General features: G+C 40.3%; 1 protein-coding gene across 8 annotated transcripts in view; it reads right to left on the reverse strand.

Annotated features, from left to right (window-relative positions):
- LOC111153189 (casein kinase 1 gamma 1) overlaps positions 1–27019 on the reverse strand; it is a 194812-nt gene that overhangs the window by 34099 nt on the left and 133694 nt on the right. For 5 of the 8 annotated variants that reach the window (XM_022512049.1, XM_022512045.1, XM_022512050.1 and 2 more), the window contains 6 exons: positions 13111–13262; positions 11049–11283; positions 5345–5430; positions 3478–3562; positions 3082–3230; positions 2361–2465 (listed from right to left, as the gene is read on the reverse strand). In XM_022512049.1, coding sequence (XP_022367757.1) covers positions 2361–2465; positions 3082–3230; positions 3478–3562; positions 5345–5430; positions 11049–11283; positions 13111–13262 — 812 coding nt within the window. The remainder of the gene's footprint in view (positions 1–2360; positions 2466–3081; positions 3231–3477; positions 3563–5344; positions 5431–11048; positions 11284–13110; positions 13263–27019) is intronic. The other 3 variants (XM_022512052.1, XM_022512047.1, XM_022512048.1) reach the window with 1 other exon arrangement.

Consider the following 27019-nt stretch of genomic DNA (forward strand, 5'->3'; position numbering starts at 1 on the left):
ATATTGTTTTAAGTGGCTACATAATATTCCACTGAATAAATGCACTGCAACTCACTTTACTATAACCCAGTTTATCTGATAAAAGACCTGAGCTAGATCCATAACCATTCCCTTATAATTATATAGGTGGGCAATTTCTCAAACTTTGTTTAAAATCGCACTGCAACAATTTTATGCACATAACTTAATCTGTATTTTGGGTTGTTCTGTTACGATTGATTCCCAGAAGTAAGATTTTTCTATCAGAGAGAATAGTAACGTCATCCAATTACCTTTTAGAAAATTTTAACAATTTGCAAAGTCCAGAGCAAGGTAGGACAGTAGAGAGTTTAACTGTGCACTCAGCTACACTTTTAACAAGGGAGGTCCAGGGAGAACAATCGCAGAAGTCAACAATATTCTGTTGTCAAATCAGAAGTCAGACAAATTATAATTCTTAGCCAACTACTTTGGTTAAAGCATATAACTATGGGGGTGCCTGGGGTGGCTCAGTGGGTTGGGCCTCTGCCTTCGGCTCAGGTCGTGATCTCAGGGTCCTGGGATCAAGCCCCGCGTCCGGCTCTCTGCTCAGCGGGGAGCCTGCCCCCCACTCTCTCTGCCTGCCTCTCTGCCTGCTTGTGATCTCTGTCAAATAAATAAATGAAATCTTTAAAAAAAATAAAAAGCATATAACTATGGACCCAACTAGTGTACACAATTTGCTAAACCCCATCTTTTTGCCTGTCTACTCTGTCTTTTAGTTACTAAGACACAGATTTCCTTCCTTTATACTTTTTTTTCCTTACCAAGCCACACATTTCGCTAAGAGTATGTACTTACGGTGAGTCTATCCATTATTTGTATGTGTACGTCACTGTACACATATGTGTTTGTACTTTATATGCTATTTTGAATCTATGTGTTTCCATATGTACATCTGAGAAAGTGTTTTTGCATTTTATTATAAAAATATATGTGAATATTAAAAAGTGAGGTCAAGGGTAAGGAGAACAAGCTAATTTGATAGGTGATAATGTCTCTCTCTGTGTGTGTGTGTGTGTGTGTGTGTGTGTGTGTGCATATCTGTTTAGTATCCTTTGCTTGTTTATCTACTGGGGTCCTGAAGTTTTCTCTTAGCAATATACAGGTGACCGTTGGACAACAATGGGGTTAGGAACACGGGCCAACGTGAAGTTGAAAATCCCCATATAACTTTGACTCCCCACATAACTGCTGATAGGCTCCTGTTGACCAGAAGCCTTACCAATAACACAGTCAACAAACACGTTTTGTGTGTTATATGTACTATATACTGTACTTACAATAAAACTAGAGAAAAAAATGTTACTAGGAAAATCGTGAGAGAAAATACATTTACAGTACTGCACTATATTTACTGAAAAAAAAAATCTGCATGTGGGGCGCCTAGGTGGCTTGGTGGGTTAAGCCTCTGCCTTTGGCCCGGGTCATGATCCCGGGGTCCTGGGATCGAGCCCCACGTCTGGCTCTCTGTTCAGCGGGGAGCCTGCTTCCCTTCCTCTCTCTCTGCCTGCCTCTCTGCCTACTTGTGATTTCTGTCTGTCAAATAAATGAATAAAATCTTTAAAAAAAAAAATCCGCATGTAAGTAGACCACACAAGTCAAACATGTGTTATTCAAAAGTCAACTGAATATGATATAAAGATGAAAGTCGTAATTTTTACTTCCCAATAAGTGACACCTTTCTTTCAATGTTGTCAAATCTGTTGATTTTTATGTGTCTGCCTCTTGCCTTTAGGCTGAGAAAAGCCTCTCATATAGAGCACTAGTTTCTCAAACAATATTAACACTGAAGGATGGATGACATGGCTTTCTGTGGAGTGGTCTAAAGCAAAGCTGAGTCTTCATTTAGGTCCACCTCAGATCTTGGCCAGCTCTAGAATTAACTTAGGGGCAGGGGCAGAGAGGGGAGAGAGGTGCCACTTTATGCCTAGGTCAGCTGGAAGTCCAAATTACCCACTCTTCTTAATCTGCAAAAAAAAACCCCAGCATTGGCAAGAGTGCCACATTGGACTGCATGCAGCTGAGACCCAAAACGGGCTACCCTGTTCACCCTGTATGTTCAACTTTTTTCAGGCCTGTGGCAGACTCCCCTTTCAGCCAACAGACTTGGACAAGCCCAAATTCTCTAGACTGGATACTTCATGTAAATTGCCTGGCCACATCTCAGCACCATTGCCTAGCCCCGAGGAATGCTGGAACGCCGCACACCACTGAGAAATGGCAAGTTCTTTGTCTTTAATTTCAGTATATACACCGAAGCAGAGAAGCTGAAGAATTTCGGTTTTAGTGTTAGCCAAGAAGAGGGAGAATGTCTGAAATAAGGAAGGCCCAACACGTACCTGATTTCGCAGAGGTGGCTGTGATGGCCGGTCCCTGTGCGTGTGGCTTTCTCGAGTTATTGCAGACGCGCCAGAATCTACGTGAACTGACCCTACTGGAGTAGGCTGGAAAGACAGAACAGAAAGTCAAATGGAAAACAGGTCCAAGCTAATGCCTCCGCAAAGGTGAGCATCATTCTAATTCTAATAAAAGAGTAGTGATTATTATTTTTAGCCAACAAGGGCAGTTTCCAGTCTTCTTTTGTTTATTTATCTGCAAAAGGGAGGCCGCTTGTCCTCAAGAGCTCACTGGAGAGTAGCTTACCTTGGAAAATAAGGAAAACATCCTACAGTGATGTGTTAGCATGCTCTCAGGCACTGTGGACCCCTGGCCAAGAGAGCCAATTCAAGAGTTTCCTAAAGTTCTGGGTTCCACTCCTCCAGAAGTCAAGACTTTCACAGCTTACATAGCACCACCGTCTGGATCACTCAACTGAAAGTTCTTCTTCAGAACTGGCTTCAGTTCTGATACCTTAGGACATACGGGGCATAATCTTAAAAACATAGGAAGGAGTTGCTCTTACTTCCCAACTGCTACCTATGGCATCACCCTGAAAAGGCTGGCAAATGTGAAGTCTACAGTCAAAGGAATGTTTTTCTCATGGACTTAACCAGAAAGTCTGGCACGTCAAGTGGTGAGGCAGCGCTGGTCTGAGGTGAGGAGGTAAAACTGGATACTTACAATAGGCCTCCCGACCCAATCGTAGGCATAGTCGAAGGTGTAGCCTTTCCTTTCAAAGAGGTCTGTGAAGAGTGTCCGTAAATACTCATAGTCAGGTTTTTCAAAGAAGTCTAATCGCCTGACATATCGCAGGTAGGATGCCATCTCTTCTGTAGAAAAGAGGTGAAAGGCCATGTTCACGAGCTGAATGCTTCCCATGGCAAGAAGCTCTGGACCAAGCCAAGAATATCTGGTGTTTTCTTTATGACCCAAATGAAAGTGATAAAACCTGTCTTGGTCTAAATGACAATAAAAGGAAATGTGAGCGAGCACCCTCATCTAGAGATACCAAGTCATGGTCACCACCTACTTCAAAGCTTCAGGCACAGTGGCTGGAGCATCCTTTTAGCATCCTACCTGGAAAGTTTTCACAGAGAGCTTCAATGGGAGTATTCCTTTTGGTGTCACCAATTTTTTGATATCTCTCTTTTAATGTATCAGCCTGTAGAGAAGAGAAAGAAAGTTATTTGGAAAGAGGTCCCAAGTATGGGTGGGGCAATATGTTTGGGGAGGCAATGGTTGTTTCAATCAAATTGGCAGGATTTGCTAGGCTCAGTCTTCTTTCTAATAAATAAGAAAGGTAGTAGAGATGACGTATTTAATATCTGCTCTGTTCTGGAAGGTTTTCCTCGTAAGTATGTTTAGTAGTCTCAGATAAACACCATCCAATGTAATGAGACGAGTAGCTAGAAGAAAGTAAAAATATTACATAGTGGTATTTTCAAAATCTCAGAAGCTTAGTAATCTCCCATGGCCAAAGGGGTTCAAAAATGATTCAGCCTTCCCCTTCTTAGATCAGTTCTATGATAAGATTAAAAAAACAAAACAAAACTGCGAATCTAAGCGGGGGCAGACAGATAGTTGGCTCCACAGAATATTTACTGTGAAGCTGAAGAGAAAAAAATAACAAGTAGTAGAAAAATATGCCTTTCTGCAATGTGCTTCCAGAGGGAAAAGTGTTATCTATGACAGAGGCATGGCTAACAGACAGGTTTTATACAGGTCAGTGGCTCAAAGCAGCCAAGTCTGGTTTGCTCCGAATTATAGACAGGCTCCTGGAGCTTGGATCAACAACGTGGTCTCAAGGGGGTCTCATGAGGCTCTCCCTAGCCTGCTACACTCAGCTTTAAGCAACAGTGTTCTAAGGTAAGTTGGAGAAATTTTAGATCTACGACTGCCACTAAAATGATTCATGGATCGTGAGAACATTTCAAACAGTAACACACAAATGCACTGCTTGGCTATGTGATGAGCAAACAGAATGTGACACTCTGATAACTATCAGTACCAATGACAAGATATATATGACCAGAAGGCTAGGAGGTGTTAGAAGAGGAATTTAAGGGCAAAGCTTTACTTTTCAGGACAACAGCCTAGAAAGCATAGTGAGTGGATCCTTCTGCCCTTCTGGAGGGAGAGAGGTAGGAGGCTCGGGGCATAGAAGTACCCAAAGCTACTGATTTTCTGTCCATACTAACATGTTGAAATAAATTACAACTCAAAAATATGTCTCACATTTAACTATCTAATGAGACTTAAAATGGGTTATCTGCTCCAACCAGCCAAAGGCACAAAGTAATTACAGTGGTTATGATTATTATCAATAATTAACTTGAACACAAATGCACTCTACCAATACCTACCTAAGGAAGGCTATTTAAACTATATGCTTCATAAGGAACAACTATCGTCTGCATAGGGATTTACTGAACAAAACACATGAACAGCAACATTAAGCCTGGATTTTTATTTTAATTCAGGTGGGTCCTTAGCTTATAGAGGATGAACAAATATTTTCCAGTTCTCTTTAGGGGCACACCCAGCCCTGCTGGCCTTGTTGGTAGAATGTGTAACAGCTGCTGTCATCAATTTGTTCCAGAAATTCCCCAGCACACTGGGAACACTCTTCCTGCTACATAATGGTAGTGGAGGAGGAAAGTGACACAGAGAAAAGCAGCACTGCCAAGGCTGGGAGGGAACAAGGGAAGAGATTATGGGAAACCCCAAAACAAGGAAGAAGGATTCAGAAGGGGAAAAGACAAATGTAGGCAAAACAGAGCTCCCAAAGCCCAGGGGAGCATTTACGATATGTAGACTGATGTTGCCAGTCCCTGCTTCTTATCTCTGTTGCCAGCCCATCTTCTTACAGACATCGAGTCAGCAACCCCTCCATTAACAACTGAGTATTGAAACAAAGCCCTCCGCTGAGCACTTTCAAGGATACCTTGAGTCCTTGCCAGGGTAGGCTGCCTCGAAGGAAATACATGAACATATGGCCTAGGGCTTCCAAATCATCCCGCCGGCTTTGCTCTAAAAGGGAAGACAGATCACACATTATGTTTGCAGTTATTAAAGCAGAAAGGGGTTCAAAACCAAGTAATCCCTTGAGAAGCCCTTCTGTCTCTGGAAAGGCTCTGCTTACTCATTCTTTGTATATCTAAACCAGGAATAGTATTTTAGATCAAAACCAAAAAACACTGTGTACTTCCTTTGCTGTCACGGGCAAGTAAATAGCAAGGGAAAGGAGCAAATCCTAAACTAAAACCAAATCCGAATCACTGACTGGTGGGTAACCACCCTCAGTCACCAGGAAGGTGCTGTCACCTTCCTGAAAGTAAGACAATTAAAATGAAATGTTATTTCCAGTATATGGGCTACAGTTACCCTTTGGGTGACCATCATGGAAAGTGAGAAGTAGATTAAGCAGCTGAAACCTTTAAATGGTCCATTCTGGCTAGGCCTGCAAAGACACAAGCTGCAGAATGCCTGGGATACCTGTCGAGTGCTTTTATTTCATCATAAAAATTAACACTTAAAATTTAGTTTGACATAAACAAATATGGATGTATGATCTCTCAGCTCCAATCCACTTGTACCATGTTCCATAGACACCTTAAGAAAAATTTAAAATGTATTACCTAAGGTGCCTATTATGGGCATATAAAACAGGATCCCCACATTCTGGGCACTTACCATATAAAACAAGTTGCTAGGTTTTTCTTTCTTTTTCATTGGAAAGACTAAGATGGTAAAGAACCAAAGAATGCTTAACAAAAAACTTATTTCATCTCAGAAAACATCCTTATGTATTCTTGGGTTGTCAGACTGAATAGAAGTAGTACATGCCTCTACTCCTTATTTGTCAATTATGACTCATCTCAGACACCTAATGTATTTACTTCTCAGAATCAAGTTTAGGGCTTTATCATAAGAAATTAGAGAGAAAAGACTAAGGGGTTACTCTAGGCTCCATTATGCTTTCTTTTCAGAAAAGAAAATCTAAAAGGCAGGAAAAGCTACTCAGCTCAAAATACAAAAGTACAACATGTTTAAGAGCTGCCTCCAATTATGGGAAATGTACATGAAAAGGAGTGAATAGATCTCTACAGGCATATGGGGAAAGAAAAGGCAACTTTCTAAATCATGGTTTGAAAACGTTTTTTGGCAAGGTGGTCGCTAATGGGAAAGGGAGGCACCCTGACAAGAGAGATAAATAACATAAAATTGAGTGGATGCACATCAATTGAAATAATCTTTAAAAGAATTAAATAAAACAGCAAGGCCAAGAGAAGCTTTTGTCTACATGCTTGCCTGAGGTTTACAACAAATTTTATATATAATAGAAAACAAAAAGCCGTTAGACAAAAAGAGTTTGTTAACCGAACCTAAAGACACACAACAAAAAAGAAAGTACAAGCAGGGTGAGTTGAGGCCTCCCACAAAGCACGGCAGATAGAGGAACCACACCCTGCAGTTTCTCATACTGTATCACACCTACTCATTGCCTTTCCATTTTTACATCTGCTTCCTCTATCAAGAGGCCCCTCTGTGATAAAAATTCACTGGACAAATGGTTGCACTTTTGCTAGTTGAACACTAGAGGGCAAAACTCTCCACATTTTCAATACCGATCAGAAATTCAGAAAAAAAGCCCAACTTCTCTCCACAGCAAAGCCCATTATAAAATGGTTTTGGTTTTTTAAACATCAAAACAAACAAACAAAAAAACAAACAGAAAACACATGTAAACCCACTGGCATAACTAATAAAGTGGTTTTCCAAATACTGAGCACCATGAACAGTAGCTGTGGAATATGGAATAATAGGAAGAGCAATAGTGGGGTGCTTAGGTGGCTCAGTGGGTTAAAGCCTCTGCCTTCGGCTCTGGTCATGATCCCAGGGTCCTGGGATCGAGCCCCGCATCGGGCTCTCTGCTCAGCGGGGAGCCTGCTTCTCCCTCTCTCTCTCTCTGCCTGCCTCTCTGCCTACTTGTGATCTCTCTCTGAAAAAAAAAAAAAAAAAATTTTAAAAAAAAAAAAAAAAAAAAAGGAAGAGCAATAGCACCTGAGTCTGGCCCACTCTTTCCGTTAATTTGATCCATGTGAAATTAAGCATGGCTAAGTCACCTACTTTGGGCCCCAGTCCTCATCTGAAAATACACTGGTTGATTTAGATAATCTGAAAAGTCATTTTCCAGTTCTAAAATTCTAAAGTCATTAATCTGTGGCAATTTCAGACATTAGTAATTAATCTACGATAATTTAAGCCTTTCCAAAAAAAAAAAAAAAAGTGAAAACCAGAGTCATGCTTTGTTTCCATACTTCTTTGAAAACTCCACATTCATTGAATCCAGCATTTCCACATGCCCTCATCTTTTTTCATGAAGGGTAATTCTCCCTTTCAAAGAAGAAAGGTTTTAAGTGTCCTGGGGCTGTCCTAGGGCCAGAAGGACACAGAATTCTTCCACACCATAAAAGCCTGCTCTCAACAATTCAGAAAGACATTTGGTTTTTACATGTGTGACATCCCTGATTTTAGGTCAAATATTCTATACTGGAGGAAAGGGGCTAGGTGACCCAGTGTTCTCACCCTAATTTCAATCATTAAAGAATATAAGATCAAAATTGGCTACCTTAATCAGCAGGAGGTGGCTAATCTGACAAGGTAATGTCAGGTTTAGGAGGATTCTTCCCTTGTTCTCCCTCACAAAATTAATAGGCAATTCTCTCCAAGTCATTTGAAGACACCCTTCTCTTTTTCTGTATTATTAAAAATCAGGATTCAAGTTCCTATGGAGACCTTTCTGCTTTGAGACCCTGACCAGAGTTTAAAGGGCATGTGACAGCCATCTATATGTATTCTCTGTACTATGGAGAGGACAAAATACAGTGACAGGTTCAATGTGACCTGGAAAACTCTGGAACTCAGGAAATTCAAGTTTAGAGAAAAACTCAAAGTTCCAGCAGGAATGGCCACACCAAGAGATGAAAGAACCCAGTCTAATGGCCATACATGCTTAAAACTTACTTTGTCAAATAACTATCATTTAGAGACTTTGCTACCATGAGGCACTATGCTAAACACTTTATATACTTTATCTCTCAGAATCCTACAGTATAAGGCATTACTATCATACCCATTTCATAGATGAGATAACTGAGGCCGAGGGAAGAAGGTTACTGGACCCAAATCACATAGCTTTAAGTGCAGGAGCCAGGATTTGCATCCCTTCTTCTTCTTTTTTTTTAAATTAAAAAAAAAAAGATTATTTATTTATTTAACAGAGAGATACACAGCAAGAGAAGGAACTCAAGCAGCAGGAGTGGGAGAGGGAGGAGCAGGCTTCCTGCTGAGCAGGGAGCCCGATGTGGGGCTCGACCCCAGGACCCTGGGATCATGACCCAAGCCGAAGGCAGACGCTTAACTGACTGAGCCACCCAGGAGCCCCTGTATCCCTTCATTTTAACCATTATCCTGTACCTCATACAAACATAACACAGATAGCCATCCCTTATCTCTTCTTGCCTTTCCTGACAAGAATAATAAAATCAGACACAAATTGCTGTGCCTAGTAAACAGGCATTGAAACAACTTCTAGTCTGTCAGTTAAACCAAATAATCATGACTTTACTATTTACAACAGTCTGTCTCTTAGTAAAAAGGAAGGAAGAGGGAATATTGAACACTATGCAAGAGACCTGTGTTACGTATATTACTCATTCAACCCACAAACACACCCTTGTGAAATATTACTCTCATTTTACAGATAAGTTCCAGGAAGATTAAGTAACTTCTCCAAAATGACACAGATAGTAAGTGGCAGGGGACCTTCTGGTCTAATTTTAAAATATTACATTTAGGAGTGCCTGGGTGGCTCAGTCGTTAAGTGTCTGCCTTCAGCTCAGGTCATGATCCCAGGGTTCTGGGATTGAGTCCCACATCAGGCTCCCTGCTCAGTGGGAAACCTGCTTCTCCCTCTCCCTCTCTCCTGGCATGGGTTTCCTCTCTTGCTCTCTCTCTCTGTGTCAAATAAATAAATAAAATATTAAGAAAAAAATTATACTTAGTTAATTGAAGATTTCCATATGGTTACTAAAAAAATCCTGACAGCATTCATGATTTCAATTCAAGTTGTATCACTTTGTAATATGATTTTTACTCCTAACACCAGAATCCTCATCTGAATACCACGCAGTTTACTCAACAAGCCAACTTTGTAGCCATTTAGTCTTTAAAACACTTCTTAGTGTACAAAAATTCATTAATATTTAAACACCCACTATAATTAGCTATGTCTAGGAGTATAGAATCTGATAATACTGTTTACATGTCTACTCTCCAGAGTAGTGATTTTCAAACATTTTTTTCAATCACTCTGGAACCTTTTCTTCAAACATAATCTTCCATGGAAGCCCATATATAAAATAGATAAAAAGGGAAGCTTTTCTGGAGAAGCTAGTGAGGGGCCCAGGGCCTTGTCTATTTGGCCTTCCCACTGTTCCTTAGACTTCTCTTTAAGTATTCTCCCCTGGTTTAGTTCCTCTTACAAGTAAGGCCTTCTGCCTTCATTAGTGCTTTTAGCAATATTTGTGCCAATTATCTATCCTGAATACAATGCAAGATTCATACAGGTCCTTTCAGGACTGTCGTATAGGCAGTCATTCATACGTAAACACCAAATTCATCATCAGACTTAACTAAAATGCTACCATCTTAACACAAAAATTCAAGTGCCCACACTGCTGAGAAACTAAGTATTTGGAAACAGTATAAAGAATTTAAAATGTTTAAGTTGTTAACAGGATACTTAGGAAAGTCACTAACTTACCACCTTAGTTTTTCAAGTATAAAAATCACTTGCCTTGTGAAGCAATAAGAATCACAAGTTGTAACGCACAATGGGGACAAAAGTATTATTGGAATAAAAAGTTATTTTAAGGGGCGCCTGGGTGGCTCAATGGGTTGAGCCTGCCTTTGGCTCCGGTCGTGATCTCAGGGTCCTGGGATCAAGCCCCGGGATCAAGCCCCACATAGGGCTCTCTGTTCAGCAGGAAGCCTGCTTCCCCCTCTCTCTGCCGGCCTCTCTGCCTATTTATGATCTCTCTGTCAAATAAATAAATAAAATCCTTAAAAAATTTTTTTAAAAAAAGTTATTTTGGGACGCCTGGGTGGCTCAGTTGGTTGAGCAGCTGCCTTCGGCTCAGGTCATGATCCCAGTGTCCTGGGATCGAGTCCCGCATCGGGCTCCTTGCTCGTCAGGGAGCCTGCTTCTCCCTCTGCCTCTGCCTGCCATTCTGTCTGCCTGTGCTCGCTCTCTCTCCCTCTCTCTCTCTGACAAATAAATAAATAAAATCTTTAAAAAAAAAAAAAAAGTTTAAAAAAAAAAAAAGTTATTTTAAGGGGGTGCCTGGGTGGCTTAGTCATTAAGGGTCTGCCTTCAGCTCAGGTCATGATCCCAGGGTTCTGGGATCGAGCCCTGTGTCAGGCTCCCTGCTCAGAGGGGAGCCTGCTTCTCCCTCTCCAGCTCCCCACTGCTTGTGTTTCCTCTCTTGGTCTCTCAATCTCTCTGTCAAATAAATAAAATCTTTTAAAAAAAAAAAAGTTATTTTAAAGATCTGCCCATTTCATGGAGCAGAAAATAAACACACCTTTGCCAAGATGCGTGTTGATAGACATATATCTTGCAGTTCCAGTTAAACTTTTGTGCTCCCTGTAAGGTATGTGTTTTTTGGTTTCAGGGTCAATGTACTCCTTGGCTAGTCCAAAGTCTATAATGTGTATAACATGCTCTTTCTTATTGCCTTGTCGGCCAATCAGGAAGTTCTCTGGCTTCACATCTCGGTAAATGAGATTCTTTGAGTGCACATACTCCATTCGAGAAAGCTAAAAGAGAAAACACATCAATGAAAACATCCTAAAGAAGTCTATTGGGGGAAAAAACATCAAAACATTTTCTTTTATCAGTCCAACATTTTAACTACTGAAATGAAAATAAAACTCATTTCTTTTTTACTTCACTCTTATAAACTAGAAAATATTGATACTTCACTCTTATAAACCAGAAAATAGATACAAATATATATATATAACAAATATCGGGGCATCTGGGTGGGTCAGTTGGTTGAGTGACTGCCTTTGGCTCAGGTCATGATCCTGGAGTCTCAGGATCGAGTCCCACATTGGGCTTCCTGCTCAGTGGGGAGTCTGCTTCTCCTGCTGACCTCTCTCCTCTCATGCTCTCTCTCAAATAAATAAATAAATAAAATCTTAAAACAAAAACAAAAAAAAAATCGAGATAAATGAAAGTGGGATAGCACTGTTCAGCTAAAATGATAATATACAGTTTTATCTCATAATGTTAAAATTTATAAATGATGAAGGGAATTAGGTGTTTTTAGGCTACTTCAGAAAGCACACATTTGAAGCAAAGGGGGTATAGCTCAGGGGTGAGCATCAGACTGCAGAAAGCACACATTTGAGAGGCGAGAGGTATCCCCAGCCAGGATATCAGAATAGGTTGATGCCCTGTGAAGACAGGTGCCACTGCCACATTCACCTCCTGCCCACACCTTCCTATCCTCAATCAGACACGACTCCCCAACCTAATTCTTTCTGTTGCAAAAATATGAGAAGTAAGGTCCAGAGAAGTTAGTACTGGACTGATTTCCCAGAGCTAATCAGCAGCGGAGGTAGAAGTGCAGTTTTTATGTGAAAGTAAATAATAATCATAAAATTACTTCAGAGGCACCTGGGTGGCTCAGTTGGTTAAGTAGCCAACTCTTGATTTCCACTTAGGTCATGATCTCAGGGTCCTGGGATCAAGCCCCACGTTGTGCTCAGAGGGGAGACTGCTTGAGGAGTCTCTCTCTCCCTCTGCCCTTCCGTCCCCTCTGTCTCTAAAATAAATAATCTTTAAAAAAATCATTTCAAATTGCGTTAAGTTTTATTTCTATCTATGACACTTCTCTACTTAGCATAGAAAGGGAAGCTCAAGCATTTGAATTTTGGACTCAAAAGTCAAGGTCAAGGTCAATTTTTTTTTTTTAAACATTTCGAAGCTTTTACTGTAAAGTGGGTGAGACCATCACCATTTCAGACCATTAAAGACCATTTGCATCCTTCCTCTGAGAGGGTGACAAACTCCTCAAAGTTGAGAACTGCCTTAACTCTTGAACTGGAACTGGTATGCAATTTGGCCGGAATTGAGAGAGCTGTCTCTTCAGCTCTGCCAGTCTCTGTGAAAACTAGAGGCCAGAGAACTAAGACAGGTTCTTGGTCACAGCACTCTGGAATCTGATTGTTAGGGCAGTGGGTTACATCACCAATCCTTTCTTGGATGCAAGGGTGAGGGGAGAGGACAGAACCTTACAGCCATATGTTTAGAACCTATAAATAAAACATCAAGGAAATTACTTGCATTTGTACAATTTCACCTAATCATCCTCTTTCTCCTCAATCTAAATTATAATGCTTCCACTTCAGTTAAGGGCAGGGTATTGCTCCAAGGTGCAAATTCTTAAAATAGAGAGCACAGAAGATGCAGTGTGACTTCTCTGGGTTAACCCTTTTTGCCCGGCCTGCTTCCTAGAATGCCATCAAGCTTCTGAGTGTGCGTTCACTAGGTGTTACTACAGCCAGGAAAGCACTAAAAGGGTCACAAGGGTGTAGCTGGGGGATCTATCTTTCCGCAGAATAGCAATGCCAACTTACCAACTGGATGGCTATCATTAACACCGTCTTCAAAGTAAAAGTTCGGTCACAGAGGTCAAACAAATCCTCCAAGCTAGGGCCAAGGAGCTCCAGCACCATGGCATTATATTTCCCACATGGTCCGAAGTAATACACCTGTGGAAGACCTTCACCTGCAAGCAGAGGGGAAAAGGGGTACAGAGTGGGGGACACAAAACCCAAAATGTGAGATAGCTCCATCAGCACTGAGTAGAAATACAGAAAGCACAATTTGTAAGATTTCCATTTTCTTTCATAGTCCCTCCTGGAGAACCTAAACTGAGTAGAGCAGCTTCAAAGGGAACTAATAATGGGCAGGAAAGGCGAGCCACTGCACAATGGCCTCAAATAAGCAGCTATTTTATACCAGAGTGACAAAGGTATTTCCACTGCTGTACAAGACAGAGAATGGTCCCTGATCCATTAACTGGATCAGAGCATAAACTATTCTCCCCCAAGGAGGCCCGAAAGTGCACTGTCATAAAAGGTTCAAAAGACAGCTCACTGCGCTCAAAGCCAGCCCACCTGGCCCTGGTGCATTAGCTGGTTTCATCTGCGCTCCCTATGCTCACTGCCAATGCCATATGGGCTGTCTGCAGCTGTTGCCCCAAGGAGAACTCAGACTGAAGGGTTGAGGTCACAGAGGGTGCAGCCTGACCCTCTTCTCACAGGGAGTCTCTGTACTTTCCTGTTTTCTATCAGCTGGGGCAAAGCCAACACACAGGGTTTGGTTACTGTAAGTAATTCTGAAAGGAAAAGGAAGGGAAAAAAAAAAAAAAAAGCTGGGCTTTCCCCAGATTTGAAATTCATAGCTCTAAGATGCCAAAATCTAGACTTTCTCACCTAAGTGGCAACTTGTGAATGAATTTCCTCTCTAAAGTGTATTGTAAATAAGAGGCATTCAGTAAATAACTGTTAAATGGCACCATGTGAGTGGTGGATACGAACGAAGACTACAGAACATTTTAAAAATCTGGTCTCATAGAGCAGAAGCACTTCCATCTTACATGTTTATATATACCATGGTCTGCAGTTGCTTCTGCCTACAAGTTTTTTAGACAACAAAATTCTCTCCATCTCTCCATTCTCTTTCTATGTACCGGCGCGATACAAGCAGAGGGAATTCTCTCTGCCATAATCTGAATGCTTATGTCCCCCCCACCCCCATCCTCAAATTCCTATGTTGGAAACCTAATGCCCAATGTGATGGTTTTAAGAGGGGGGGCTTTGGGAAGTGATTAGATCATGAGGGCAGAAACCTTGTGACTAAGAGTAGTGCCTTATACAAGAGAACCTACAGTGCTCCTTAACGCCTTCTACTGTGTGAGGACACAGCAAAAAGTCAGAAGAAGGTCTCTGTCAGAACCTGACCATGACGGCACCCTGATCTTGGACTTCCGGTCACTGGAACTGTGAGAAAGATGTTTCTGACTTCATAAGCCACCCGATCTGTGGTACTTTGTTACAGCAGCCCAAATGGACTTAGACAATACCTACTACTTAAACCTCTAGCCCAGTATGCCCAACCTTGTCCCCAGCATAAATCTTGTCTATCTGGAGTGGGTACGCTTCGTTGCTCTGACATCTATTTCATGCCTCTTGCATGTACTGCTGCTACAGAGTCTCTTGTTCCATCTACGTACGAAGCAACTCAAGTGTTCTGATATGTTCATCCCTAGCTCATATCGTCTAATGTAGTATACTCTGCTCCTACCAGCTCCATAAATATCCACTCAGTTGTCCTTGTGGTTGTTTTGGTTCTCCCTATCTCTAAAAGGAAACAAGATTTAATTTGAAGTGTCTTTTTTTCCTCTGTTGTTCTGAACTCATTTTTCATTTTTATTTAAAATATGCAAAACCTCATAGCTGTTCCCGATAAGTCCTGCTGAAAAATCCAAAGCAGAACACCACCATAGACAGTCATTGCTTTTATTAACCAGACATATGGTAGATGGTAGTAGTTTGGGGATTTTTCAAATTTACATCCTATATAATAGTTTTTGATGTCACTAAAATTTGATTTTCCTAATGTAAATATTATATTCTTCAAAACAGATTGTGGCAGGCCTGTTAGTGGCCTGTCCAGTGTCTACGATCTCTTTCTTATTTAATAACAAAATTTCTAATTATTGAGAATAGCAATCTGCCCAGTTCTAACTTTTCAACCTCCCTTGATAACAGGAATGACTAGTGAAACAGAAGCAGATGGTTCTAGAAAAGCTCTTTCATGGTAGCCAACTCAAATTGGAAGTAGTCCCCCGCCCTTGACAATGGCTCAAGCTCCAGAAGCCATCTAGAACCACTAGACACCTTGAGGATATCAGATAGTGCCAAGAATGAACGGAACAAAAAAGAAAACACGAGTCCCTGATGGCTGTGAAGTAACCAGTGCTGGACTTCCCTTCCCTCTGGACTCTAATCCAAAAGAAAAATCAATCTCTACCTCGACTGAACTGTTATTTGGATTTTCTCTCATAGCCAAATCTAATCCTAATTAATAAACATAATATTCTTTTAGTTGGTTAAATTGCAAATCTGGGCACAATATCCTCCTTCTGAAGTACAAGCTAAAAGTCAGGCCTGCTTAGAAATATAATACTGACATAATTTTCTATACTTGCTGCCAATACTTAAGGATCAGTTTAAATGAGACAAATAATCATCTTGTTCTTGACAATCTTTAGTAACACATCTAGGCATCTCTTGTCAGACATTTCCATGTTTACAAAGAAGTCACAAAAGCATTCTGGATGATGTCTATAATTTCTATGTATGAGTTCTATCACTCATAATTCCACCTATACCTTCAAAGATGTGAGGAGTTCCTGCTGGCTGCATTATTGCTCCTTGTATTAAATACCGAGACCGAACAATACTCTGGCAGGCTTTGGATACTCAGGACAACTTCTAGATTACTGAGTAGCTTGAAGCTTTTCTCAAAGATGGACTAAGTCCAAGATGCTACTGTAGAAAGGGCTCAAGTCAGTCTTTGATCTATTCTGCTACCAACCCTGAAAATTCCTTCATGTCTGTTTTGTCGTCTATAAAGAGGAGGGAAGCATTTAGACTGGTTTCCTTTTAAAACCAAAATTCTGACAATAGCTAGGAATTCCTTCTAGCTACCTTCTAGGTTCCTCTTTGTAAAGCCATAGAACCCATATGAATGAGGCATGCCTCCATGTTATACAGAATATGTTTGGGTCAAATTAGAATGTAAGCTGGTAGTGGTAGTCGACTAGAAATGTGTCTGTTAGAAACATCTCCAGGGGCGCCTCAGTCAGTTAAATGTCTGCTATCCGCTCCAGTCATGATCCTGGGGGCCTGGGATGAGCCCCACATTGGGCTCCCTGCTCATCAGGGAGTCTACTTCTTCCTCTCCCTCTGCCCATCCCCCTGCTTGTGCATGTGCACGGTCTGTCTCTGTGTCAAATAAATAAATAAAATCTTCAAAAAAAAAAAACATAAAAGACTTGTCTGTTTAGCTTCTTAGGTATTAGAGAAAATGTGCCAAATATGAAAGTCTCTTTGGGAGATGTAGCCATAATTTATTAGAACTATCTGTACAGAAAGATACCCACTCAAGTTCCATTCTGTGCCAGTGTTTCACATGACTGCCCATAAAGTGGCCAATGTTGGTGGTGAAAGACACAGATATAAGCCCACTAAGAAAGTCTCTCTCTCTCTCTTTTTTTAAAGTCTATCTCTTTGATCAGAGATTAGCACACAGTAACGACTTATCCTGGGCTGAATTTCAATGAGAAATACTGTATATTCTAATTCACTGTTCTTCAACAGAGCCATGTTGAATTCAGAGCTTAAGAAATTTTTTTTTTAAGATTTTATTTATTTATTTATTTGACAGAGAGAGAGAGAGAGAGCACAAGCAGGCAGAGAGGCAGGCAGAGGCAGAGAGAGAAGCAGGCTCCCCACTGAGCAAGGAGCCCGATGCGGGGCTCGATCCCAGGACTCTGAGACCACGACCCAAGCCGAAGGCAGCGGCTTAACCCACTGAGCCACCCAGGCACCCCATAGCTTAAGAAATTTTTAATCCATAAACATGATGCTGTGAACCCTTTAAGAAGACAAGGGATGAGGTCAGAGCCTTAAATGCAATAAGGTACTTCCTAGAAGTAAGTGTGAGGTAATGGGAACAAAGTGGGAGAGATGGGCAAGGCAGATATGCACTGAATTTTTTGATCCATGGTATTTCAAAGCTAAGTAGTTTCATAATCTCTCATCTGCTCTGGAAATCAAGCACTAATTAAGATCTCCCTCCTAAACTGGTCAACTGCATAAAAGCCTGGAAATTAAAGAAGTAAATTCTGAGTTTTCTTCTCCTGAAAAATTTCCAATGGATTTCATCATATGCTATTTAGCCACAGGTTAAATCTCTTATAAACCAAAACTGCAAGGTTATATGTACCCTGTACATATTATCTTGTACATTTTTTTTAAAGGTTTTATTTATTTGTTTGACAGAGATCACAAGTAGGCAGAGAGGCAGGCAGAGGGAGGAGGAAGCAGGCTCCCCGCTGAGCAGAGAGCCCCATGCGGGGCTTGATCCCAGGACCCTGAGACCACGACCCGAGCCGAAGGCAGAGGCTTAACCCACTGAGCCACCCAGGTGCCCCTATCTTGTACATTTTTGCAGAGTACTTTAAGACAGCTTTCCCACCCATCAATAACACATTCTTATAAATCCTGCTGGACAGGGGCACCTGAATGCTCTCTGCTCAGCGGGGAGCCTGCTTCCCCCCGCCCCCTCTGCCTGCTGCTCTACCTGCTTGTGATCTCTCTCTTGTCAAATAAGTAAATAAAATCTTAAAAAAAAATCCTGCTGGACACACAGCTCACACACATATCAAGTTGCACAGAACAGGAAGTGAGGTTTACCACATGACAGCTAATTTTCAGTCTGTCATAAATTTAACTTGGGTTAAACACACCAAATCAAGGATAATGGCTTCTTTATCATCCAAGCTGTTAGCTAAAAAGATTCCAAAATGCATTATGAACAGTAACTACTCTAAGTAGAGATATTTTTAAAAAGCACATCAGGCTGAGAACTGAAATAGAACCACCTCAAAGCTTTTGGCAATTTGATCACATTATTGCCTAACAATTAGCCTTTCATTCTTTTTGAAAAACTAAATTATCTAGCTGTGAAGCAAGTTCAAGTAAGTCCCGTACCCACATTAATATCTGGATTAAAAAAACACATATATTAATATTTCCGTAGAAAATAAGTATATGTTGGTGATGACTGTCATCTAAAGTCAGGACCAGAGAAAACCTTTAGGGACACAATGACCTTGGCAATTCCCTTTTCTTTTTGTTTATACAGCTGGATTTTTTAATTCTTACAGAAAACAGGACAGTTTTTCTCCAACACTTAATTGTCCCATAGTAGTACCTTCTAGCACAACTACTAAATGTTCTTTAGTATTTGTGAGAGATTATGGAATTACTGTTTACATGTGAAATTATCATCAGGATTAATGGTAATATTAAACAAGTCCACCTAACAAGAAAGCAGAAAGAATAGGGAAATAAACAGGATTATATTCCATAGGAAGAAGTAAAGGGGGAAAATAAAAGCATAGCCTTTAAAACTCAGAAAATAACTCTATGAAAACAATGCTTCACAAAGATATGAAACAATACATGTGTTTCCCTTTTCTCATTTCTCTGACTCTGAAAAATGCCTCCTTACAGTATGAACAAGTTCACATATGAATCTACTCAAAATGCCAGCTTAAAAACAACAACAACAACAACAACAAAACAGCTAGACCCAGAATTAAGCAACAGGATTACTTTGTCCTGTAATGAAAAATGTTTTAATTAATTTTTTTTTAAATTTTATTTATTTATTTGAGAGAGAGAGAGAGAGACAGTGAGAGAGAACATGAGCGAGGAGAAGGTCAGAGGGAGAAGCAGACTCCCCGTGGAGCTGGGAGCCTGATGCGGGACTCGATCCCGGGACTCCAGGATCATGACCTGAGCTGAAGGCAGTCGCTTAACCAACTGAGCCACCCAGGCACCCGAAAAATCTTTTATAATCATCTTGTTCACAGGCTGCTTGGGAATTTGAGTATTGCTAGACATATGCTGCTAACATGAGCTCAAATCTGTATGGTGGGAGAAGAGAAGGTGAGGAAAGGCAAGAGAAGACAAGTAAGCTCACATTTCTGAGCCACAAAAATTGAGCTTTTACAGTTTCTCTATTTTACACACACACACACACACACACACACACACACACACACACACACACACACACACTACCAAGGCCTTAAGCCTCAAAGCACGGTCAAAGTTTTATTTATCCAAAGGAGCCAGGAAAGAAAGCCAAAGGTGGGAGAAGAGATTTCTTCTGTAATAGATAGCATCTAAGATAAAAACCATTTAAAAGTGTGCTGTGTATTGGGGTTGGGTGGGGGTGGGGGATCTTCTTTCTTTCCAAAAAGACTAACTCAGCTCAGAACTGGTAAAAACTTACCAGATAAAAACCCAGTCTCTGAAAAATTTCTACTTTCTTTAGTATTGCATTCACAGTTTCTGCGATTAAGTTATAGATGCAGAATATCTATTGAGTTTCAAAAGCTAAAAAGAGATATCAAATTCTTTTTTTTTTAAGATTTTTTTTAAGATTTTTTTTTTTTTATTTATTTGACAGAGATCACAAGTAGGCAGAGAAGCAGGCAGAGAGAGAGAGAGAGGGGGAAGCAGGCTTCCTGCAGAGCAGAGAGCCCGATGTGGGGCTCGATCCCAGGACCCTGGGATCATGACCCGAGCTGAAGGCAGAGGCTTTAACCCACTGAGCCACCCAGGTGCCCCGAGATATCAAATTCTTAATACACACCTGAGCAATAATAACTACAAAGTTAAGAACATTCTAGCAAGCACTTAAAAGGAATGAAAGAAAAAAAATGTGGTCACTCAAGAACAATGAACTCCTTCTAGACAATCCTGCCCCACTCCCCTTACACATTTTGTCCATGTGTCTGTCTTCCTTACTAACAGAAGACTGTCTGAATGCAGTGACTACTACCATGTGTTAATTATGTTTGCATGTCAGAGCCTAGCATTGGCCCAAACATATGGCAGATAAGGGCAGGATAAATATTAAGTAAATAAATAAAAACAATTCAATGAAATGCCAGTTGAGTTTTCTATTTGGAATGCATAATACCTATACCTCAAAATGCTAAAATGTATATATACAGAACAAAACAACTTCATCAGATTTTAAACGTGCAGGACATGCTAACACAGTTGATACTTCTGAGTAGTTCTTGTTTGTTTTTCATAGGAATGACATTTTTTAAAAGAATGCTTTGTTGGGCAAACCACCACTATGAAGATTCCAGTAATGAAGAGTTGTAGTATCTCTACATTGGCTCTCTTTTCTGTATATTCTTCCATGATGGTTGTACATGTATCTGCAGTTTTACAGTTTTACCTTGCGGTTCCCACATTTGGGAACCTATGTAAAACTATTCATTTTAGTTAACAGCACCAAAAGCTACACATAAACAATGGTCCATGTCTTCCCCGCTCTCAAAAAAGCACCTGCCCATCCAAACAGGTTAAATGACCAACATTATGAGTCATCTGATTTGTCTAATGTGCAAAGGCAGTCTGATGACATCTTCCTACCCCTTTATTTTCTCACTCCATTCATTTATAGACAAGTTCTTTACTTTGGTCCAGGCTAACTTGGAATTACATGGTCTTTCCTTTACTTAAGTAGCCCTTTTCCATTTCACTTGAACCTCACAGTCATCCTGTGAAGAAAACAGGAAAATACTAATAAATTCCACTTTACATATGAGATGGAGACCCTAAGAGATGTTGTGTGACCTTTCCTAGGTAAAAGAGTGCCCAAGTAACACAAACAGATCTCTCGACTCCAGATTCGCCGCTCTCCAGATTTATGTGGCTGCCGAAGTTACTTTCTATTGTTCCCATCCTACCTCTTCCAAACCACATGCCCTTTTGATTAACATTTACCTTCTGTAGCAACTCTCTGTCACTCTTCTAGGATATAAATCCCCTGCTGTATTACATAAGCAGCTTAATCTATCCTGTCCATTCCCTGGGTTCCCATTACTTTTGTATCAGCTCCATAAATACCACCCTTTCAGGTTTCCTATCATATATCTATCTCTCTATAGTTCTAGAGCTTTGTCAATTCCAGCCCCTGGTCCAGAACAGGGGTCACTTGGGCATTATTTTTTAAATTATAAAAGCAATGTGTTTCTGTAATATGTATTACACACATACATAATATATATTACACAAACACATAACTTTTATATATACATAATAGGTATATTATGTATATACATGTATATATTATGTATATATATATATACACACACACACATTCAAACAATCAAATATAACAGCAAACCAAAAGCAGTACAGAAATATATGAAGAAAAAATGTTCACATCCATAACAGATTAGACAAATTCACATAACTAAGAATACTTTTCCGCAACTTCATTTTTAATTATATAGAAGACATCTTTTCTTGTCATCTCATGGGTACATCTCATTCATTTTAACAGATCCATAGTATCCCATCCATATTTAAATTTTTCTTAGTACTGATGGACATTTAGGTTGTTATCTATATTATCTGTTGTTAGAGTGAACAGATCCTGCTTTTGCCTGGCCTGCACACTTTTCTTCCTTCCTGTGATAACAGCACTTGACTCTTCTAGTGTGGAAGCACCATTTCCTAGATACGACTTCATGTGGTTAAAGTGGGGTCAACTCATTTCCCACTGCCTCCCCAAGGATATAACTCAAGGCAGGTAAATCAGAGTAATCTATCTCCCTGCCCTGGGGAACTGGGTCAAGGATGGGTGCTTGACTCATGTTCGTACCGTGAGAGTCAACTCGAGGACACTGTGGACCTACAGAGAAGGAGGAACAATTCCTTCCCACCCCACCCCCACCGCTAAACTGGAAGGAGCTTAGCCTGGAGCTTCTAGACACTAGACACATGAAAATAGGCATACACACACACACACACACACACACACACACACACAGAGACATAGACTACCTACCTGGGAATGAAACACAGAGAAAGCAGAGCTGAGAGAAACAGAGACAGACAAATATGTCACATAACCTGAGGATCAAGGACAGTGTTGGTCCTGGATCCGGATTGCCTGAGGTATGAATATTGCTGGACTTACCAGTTCTGTGAGCCAAAAAATTTCTCCCCTCTCCTTGCTACCCTCACTCCCCAAGTGAGCTAGAACTCTATCATCTGAAAATTAAAGAGTCTAGACAAATATGCATGTAAGATGGCAAAAATCCTTGTGCCCACATTTTTGGGCATGAGTGCAAATATGTACCTTGAGGGTAAATTCCTTTAAGAGAAAATGCTAAGTCAAAAAGCATTTAACATTTCACTTTATATCGCCAAATTGCCAAGAGGTCTAAATCCTGTGGGTTCCTGGTGTGTCTCCAGTCCTGGGCCTGCTTTAAACAGAAGTCATATTACTTACGTATGGAGGCCCATGGACTATTTAAAACTGCTTTCAGAACCTGCCTTTATCTATTATTCCCAAAGCTCCAGCTCCATGTTACCTCCTTATTCTTAGCCACAGATATCTGAAGGCATCTCTAGTTTTTTATCCAAGTTACCATTGATATTTCAAAGTCAAGACACCCCATTATTTGTTCAATGCTACCATGGAAAATTTCCCTCAAAGCATACCTCTATTATAAAAGTCTACTGGCCCTAAACTGCTTTATCGTTGATGGAAATGTTTTTATGCAGGTTCTCCCATTTAATCCTAGCAAGTACGTATAGGTATTACTATTCTCATTTTATAGGTAAGGTAAGTGATCTGAAGTGACTTGCTCAGGTCATATAATGGAGTGGTACAACCAAGACCTAAACCCCCAACTTCTGTCTCCAAGTCTTAGGCTCTCTCACTATATCACATGTACCCATGTGCTCTAAGTTCACAGACATCTACACTGGCAGTAAGTTCTACTGGGATGCACTGCCTTGATAGGAGATTAAATGATCTTATAAAGATTCAGTAAAACATGGCTTGTATATGAATCTAATGGACAATCGTAAGATATTGATGATGTTGATACATTATGAACTCAAGTAATAAAGAAAGTAATACTTCCCTTATGAAAGCACAGGTAAGATTACATCAAGAGTGCAAAAGTGGTATTTTCCTAATACAATTATGAAGGAGTCAATCTTTAAATGAAGTCTATTAATAAATTGAACACATCATTTAGGAATTCAGAAGGCAACTTGGCAAACACTTAGAATAACACACAAAGTATAAAAAGCAGATAAGCATTTATTTTCATTAACTTTGGGCCCATTTAACAAATTGTTCCCAGAAGTTCTCTGATTAAAAAAACAAAACAAAACCTACTAAGGCACACAGTCTAATCATAGCACAGAAGCAGAGTGCCCCCTATTACTGAGCTCTGTTAATATTTTAACACCCTTCCTTAAGCATCCAAATAGCCCCGGGAGAGTAAAGGACCAAGTGTTACCCTCATTTTCGGAACGGAAACACAGAGGTTAAGTGGCTTACCACAAAACAACCAGTCAATGGAACAGCCTGCCATTCTTTTCTCATTTGAGCCTTTACCCATATATCTCTCCAGTCAGAACACATGTGACCTGATGGAACATTCAAGATGGCCTTATAATTCTGGTCACTGAGGAAGCATGAAGACTTTCAAGGAAGCAAAGTGAACTCATTTATTTTACTTATTTTCAGCAAATCTGAGGAATAAGTACTACAGTGTTCTGTGTCCAGTTTCAAATTCAATTAAGTTCAAAGAGTCTGGTGGTCAGTCTGTCCATTCATCAAACATCGTAAGTAAGAACAGAGTGCTATGGGTACAGTGAACAAGGGGTGGAAAAGGCTTCACAGAGCAGGGGCCAAAGGCCAATTCGTTTAGGGTTGATTAGGCTGGAGTGGAAAGAATGAATCCTGCCAGTTGAGGGAGCAACAATCATAGATGTAGCTAAAAGCAGAGATGTCAAGCTCTCTGAAATGAGAAAAACTAGAGTATTTGCTCTCTCTCCTGGAGTTTATTCTAATTCTGAACCACCAGTTGGTTTAACAAATGTCTCTAAAAATTATGGCAGAGGTTATTAATAAAGTTGAAAAGGCAGAGATATTGGAGTAAATGAAAAAAATCACAGGAATAAAAATCTTAAAAAAAAAAAAAAAAAAAAGGCATCTGGGTGGCTCAGTCAGTTCGTCTGTCTTCAGCTCAGGTCATGATTCCAGAGTCCCAGGATCCAGTCCTGTATGCTCAGTGGGGAGTCTGCTTCTCCCTCTGAGCCCTGCCCCCAAATGCTTACTCTGTCACGCTCTTTCTCAAATAAATAAAGTCTTTAAAAAAATTTTTTTAAAAAAGATCACAGGAATAAAGAAGAAAAATAAGGATTTTATCTGAGTATTATATACCCATACTGCCTTAGTATATTTTTAAAAATAGTTTCACCGGAAGTATTTAAAGAACACACTAGGAACACACCATTACATTATAGTAGCACGAACAGAAATATAATGCAAGCCAAGAATGAGAACCACAAATTTATTTTTAAATTTTCTAGAAGCCATACTTTAAAAATTAAAGGAAATAGGTGGAATTAAGTTTAATAATATACTTTATTTAATACACATCCAAAACATCAACACTCCAGCACATAATGAATTTAAAAATTACAAAAATATTTTACATCCTTTGGGAGGGGGAGGAGGGCTAAATCTTGGAAATTCGGTTTATTTTACACTTCCAATGTATTTGGATTAGCTATAGTGCTAATTCAGATGCTTCACAGGCACATATGTCTAGTGGCTCAGCTCTGTAAGGAGTTTTGAAAGATATAAATGAGGCTTATGTACAGAAATGGTGCAGAAAAGAGGTTCTATACTCAGCAATCTGTATGACCCTGACCAAGGAGCCTTCACTTCTCCAGCCCACAATTCGCTCCTTCCTCTCAACTCTCTAGAACTGCTGTTTCTGCTCACTGGGTTGTCTCCCTTTTAGGAGATAGTTTTTTTTGTTGTTGTTGTTTTTCTTAAAAGATTTCATTTATTTATTTGACAGATAGAGATCGCAAGTAGGCAGAGAGGCAGGCAGAGAGATAGGAGGAAGCAGGCTCCCTGCTGAGCAGAGAGCCCGATGTGGGTCTCGATCCCAGAACCCTGGGATCATGACCTGAGCCAAAGGCAGAGGCTTCAACCCACTGAGCCACCCAGGCGCCCCAACCTTTTAGCAAATAGTTAAGGGCAGGGCCTACTCTTGTTCACCACTGTATCCCCAGGGCTTAACTTCCAACAGTACTTGACCCAAGTGGGATGCTCAATGAATACCTCTTTAATAAACACATGAACAGACATGGAGCTGCCTCAAGGCCTTAGCTTATTTTGCACTTGGAAGGCTTTCCTTACTCTGGAAGGCTTCCCTTATTCTTCTATTAGAACATGTCCAAGTAAATCATAGCTTTTTTTTTTTTTTTTTTTTTTTAAAGTTCAGCCCCTGGCTATCACCCTCTCTATAAAGCTTTCCCTATCTTCCATAATTAGTAGCCATTTCTCCCTTCAGAATTTCCATCTTATTTTATATGTACCTTAAAAAAAAAAAAAAAACCTAACATTCCACTCTTTTTGTTTGCATTATAGTTATTCACACACCTTAGGGAGCTCCCTGAGACTGTAGCACAATACCTTATAAAAAAAAGTACCAGAAGCTCAGCAAACATTACATTTTCTTTTCCTTTAGTCTCCTGAAGGGCAGAGACCATGTGCTTCATAACCCTGTGGCCCTCAATTATTCAGCACAGGGCTATGGACACAGCTGATGCTTAGCTTTTATCTCCTTGCATCTTGACTAAAGTAATTATTAGCACAAGACCACTACAGGCTGGTTAGGAATGATGAAATTAAAGCAATATGAAGTATAAAGAAAGAGGAAAATGTGGGGCGCCTGAGTGTGGCAGTCGTTTGGGTGTCTGACTCTTGGTTTCCCCTGGGGTTGTGATCTTGGGGTGTGGGATTAAGCCCAGCTTCCAGCTCTGAGCTCGGTGGAGAATCTGCTTGGGACTCTCCCTGCCCCTTCCTCCCCATGCCCACCCCCCATTCTGTCTCTGCTGCTGTCTCTCTAAAATAAATTTTAAAATCTTAAAAAAAAAATAAAGAGGAAAATGTAGGGAAAAATAAAATTGTGTCAGATTGTTGAAATCACAAGAGTACAGAGGTGTATATAGAGCTGACAAATTCTTCTTTTAAGTGAGAGGAATATAAAATACTTGCTTACAAGTTGTTCAAAGAAGATGACAACATTAATTGGTCACAAATGTTAAAAATTGGGGTTTTTTGATGGCTTTCATCTTAAGCATGCTTACAGGTAAGTATTATTCTACAAATACTAAAGGGCTTCATTAGTAATTGGATTACTATTTTGAAAGGAGGTGCAAGGATGTATCTATCTTTATGTGGTCTGCTATTGGAACTTAAAAAAAATATTCTCTCTCACCAATGACACTGACAGACATTGGAAAGGAATTTGTTTGGTTTTAATACAAAACAGTGGATACATGCTTCCACCTTGAAAGGAGTATATCACTTCAGTGACTCATCTCTTTGATTCCATAGTATTCTACAGCTTTGAGGATGCTGCGAAATGTTATCTTCCTTCTTTTTTTTTTTTTTAAAGATTTTTTATTTATTTATTTGACAGAGAGATCACAAGCAGGCAGAGAGGCAGGCAGAGAGAGAGGAGGAAGCAGGCTCCCCGCCGAGCAGAGAGCCTGACGCGGGGCTCGATCCCAGGACCCTGAGATCATGACCCGAGCCGAAGGCAGCTGC

The sequence above is a fragment of the Enhydra lutris genome, unplaced genomic scaffold (genome assembly GCF_002288905.1).
Source record: "Enhydra lutris kenyoni isolate GAN:26980312 unplaced genomic scaffold, ASM228890v2 scaffoldscaffold31, whole genome shotgun sequence".
In the NCBI taxonomy this organism is placed as follows: domain Eukaryota; kingdom Metazoa; phylum Chordata; class Mammalia; order Carnivora; family Mustelidae; genus Enhydra; species Enhydra lutris.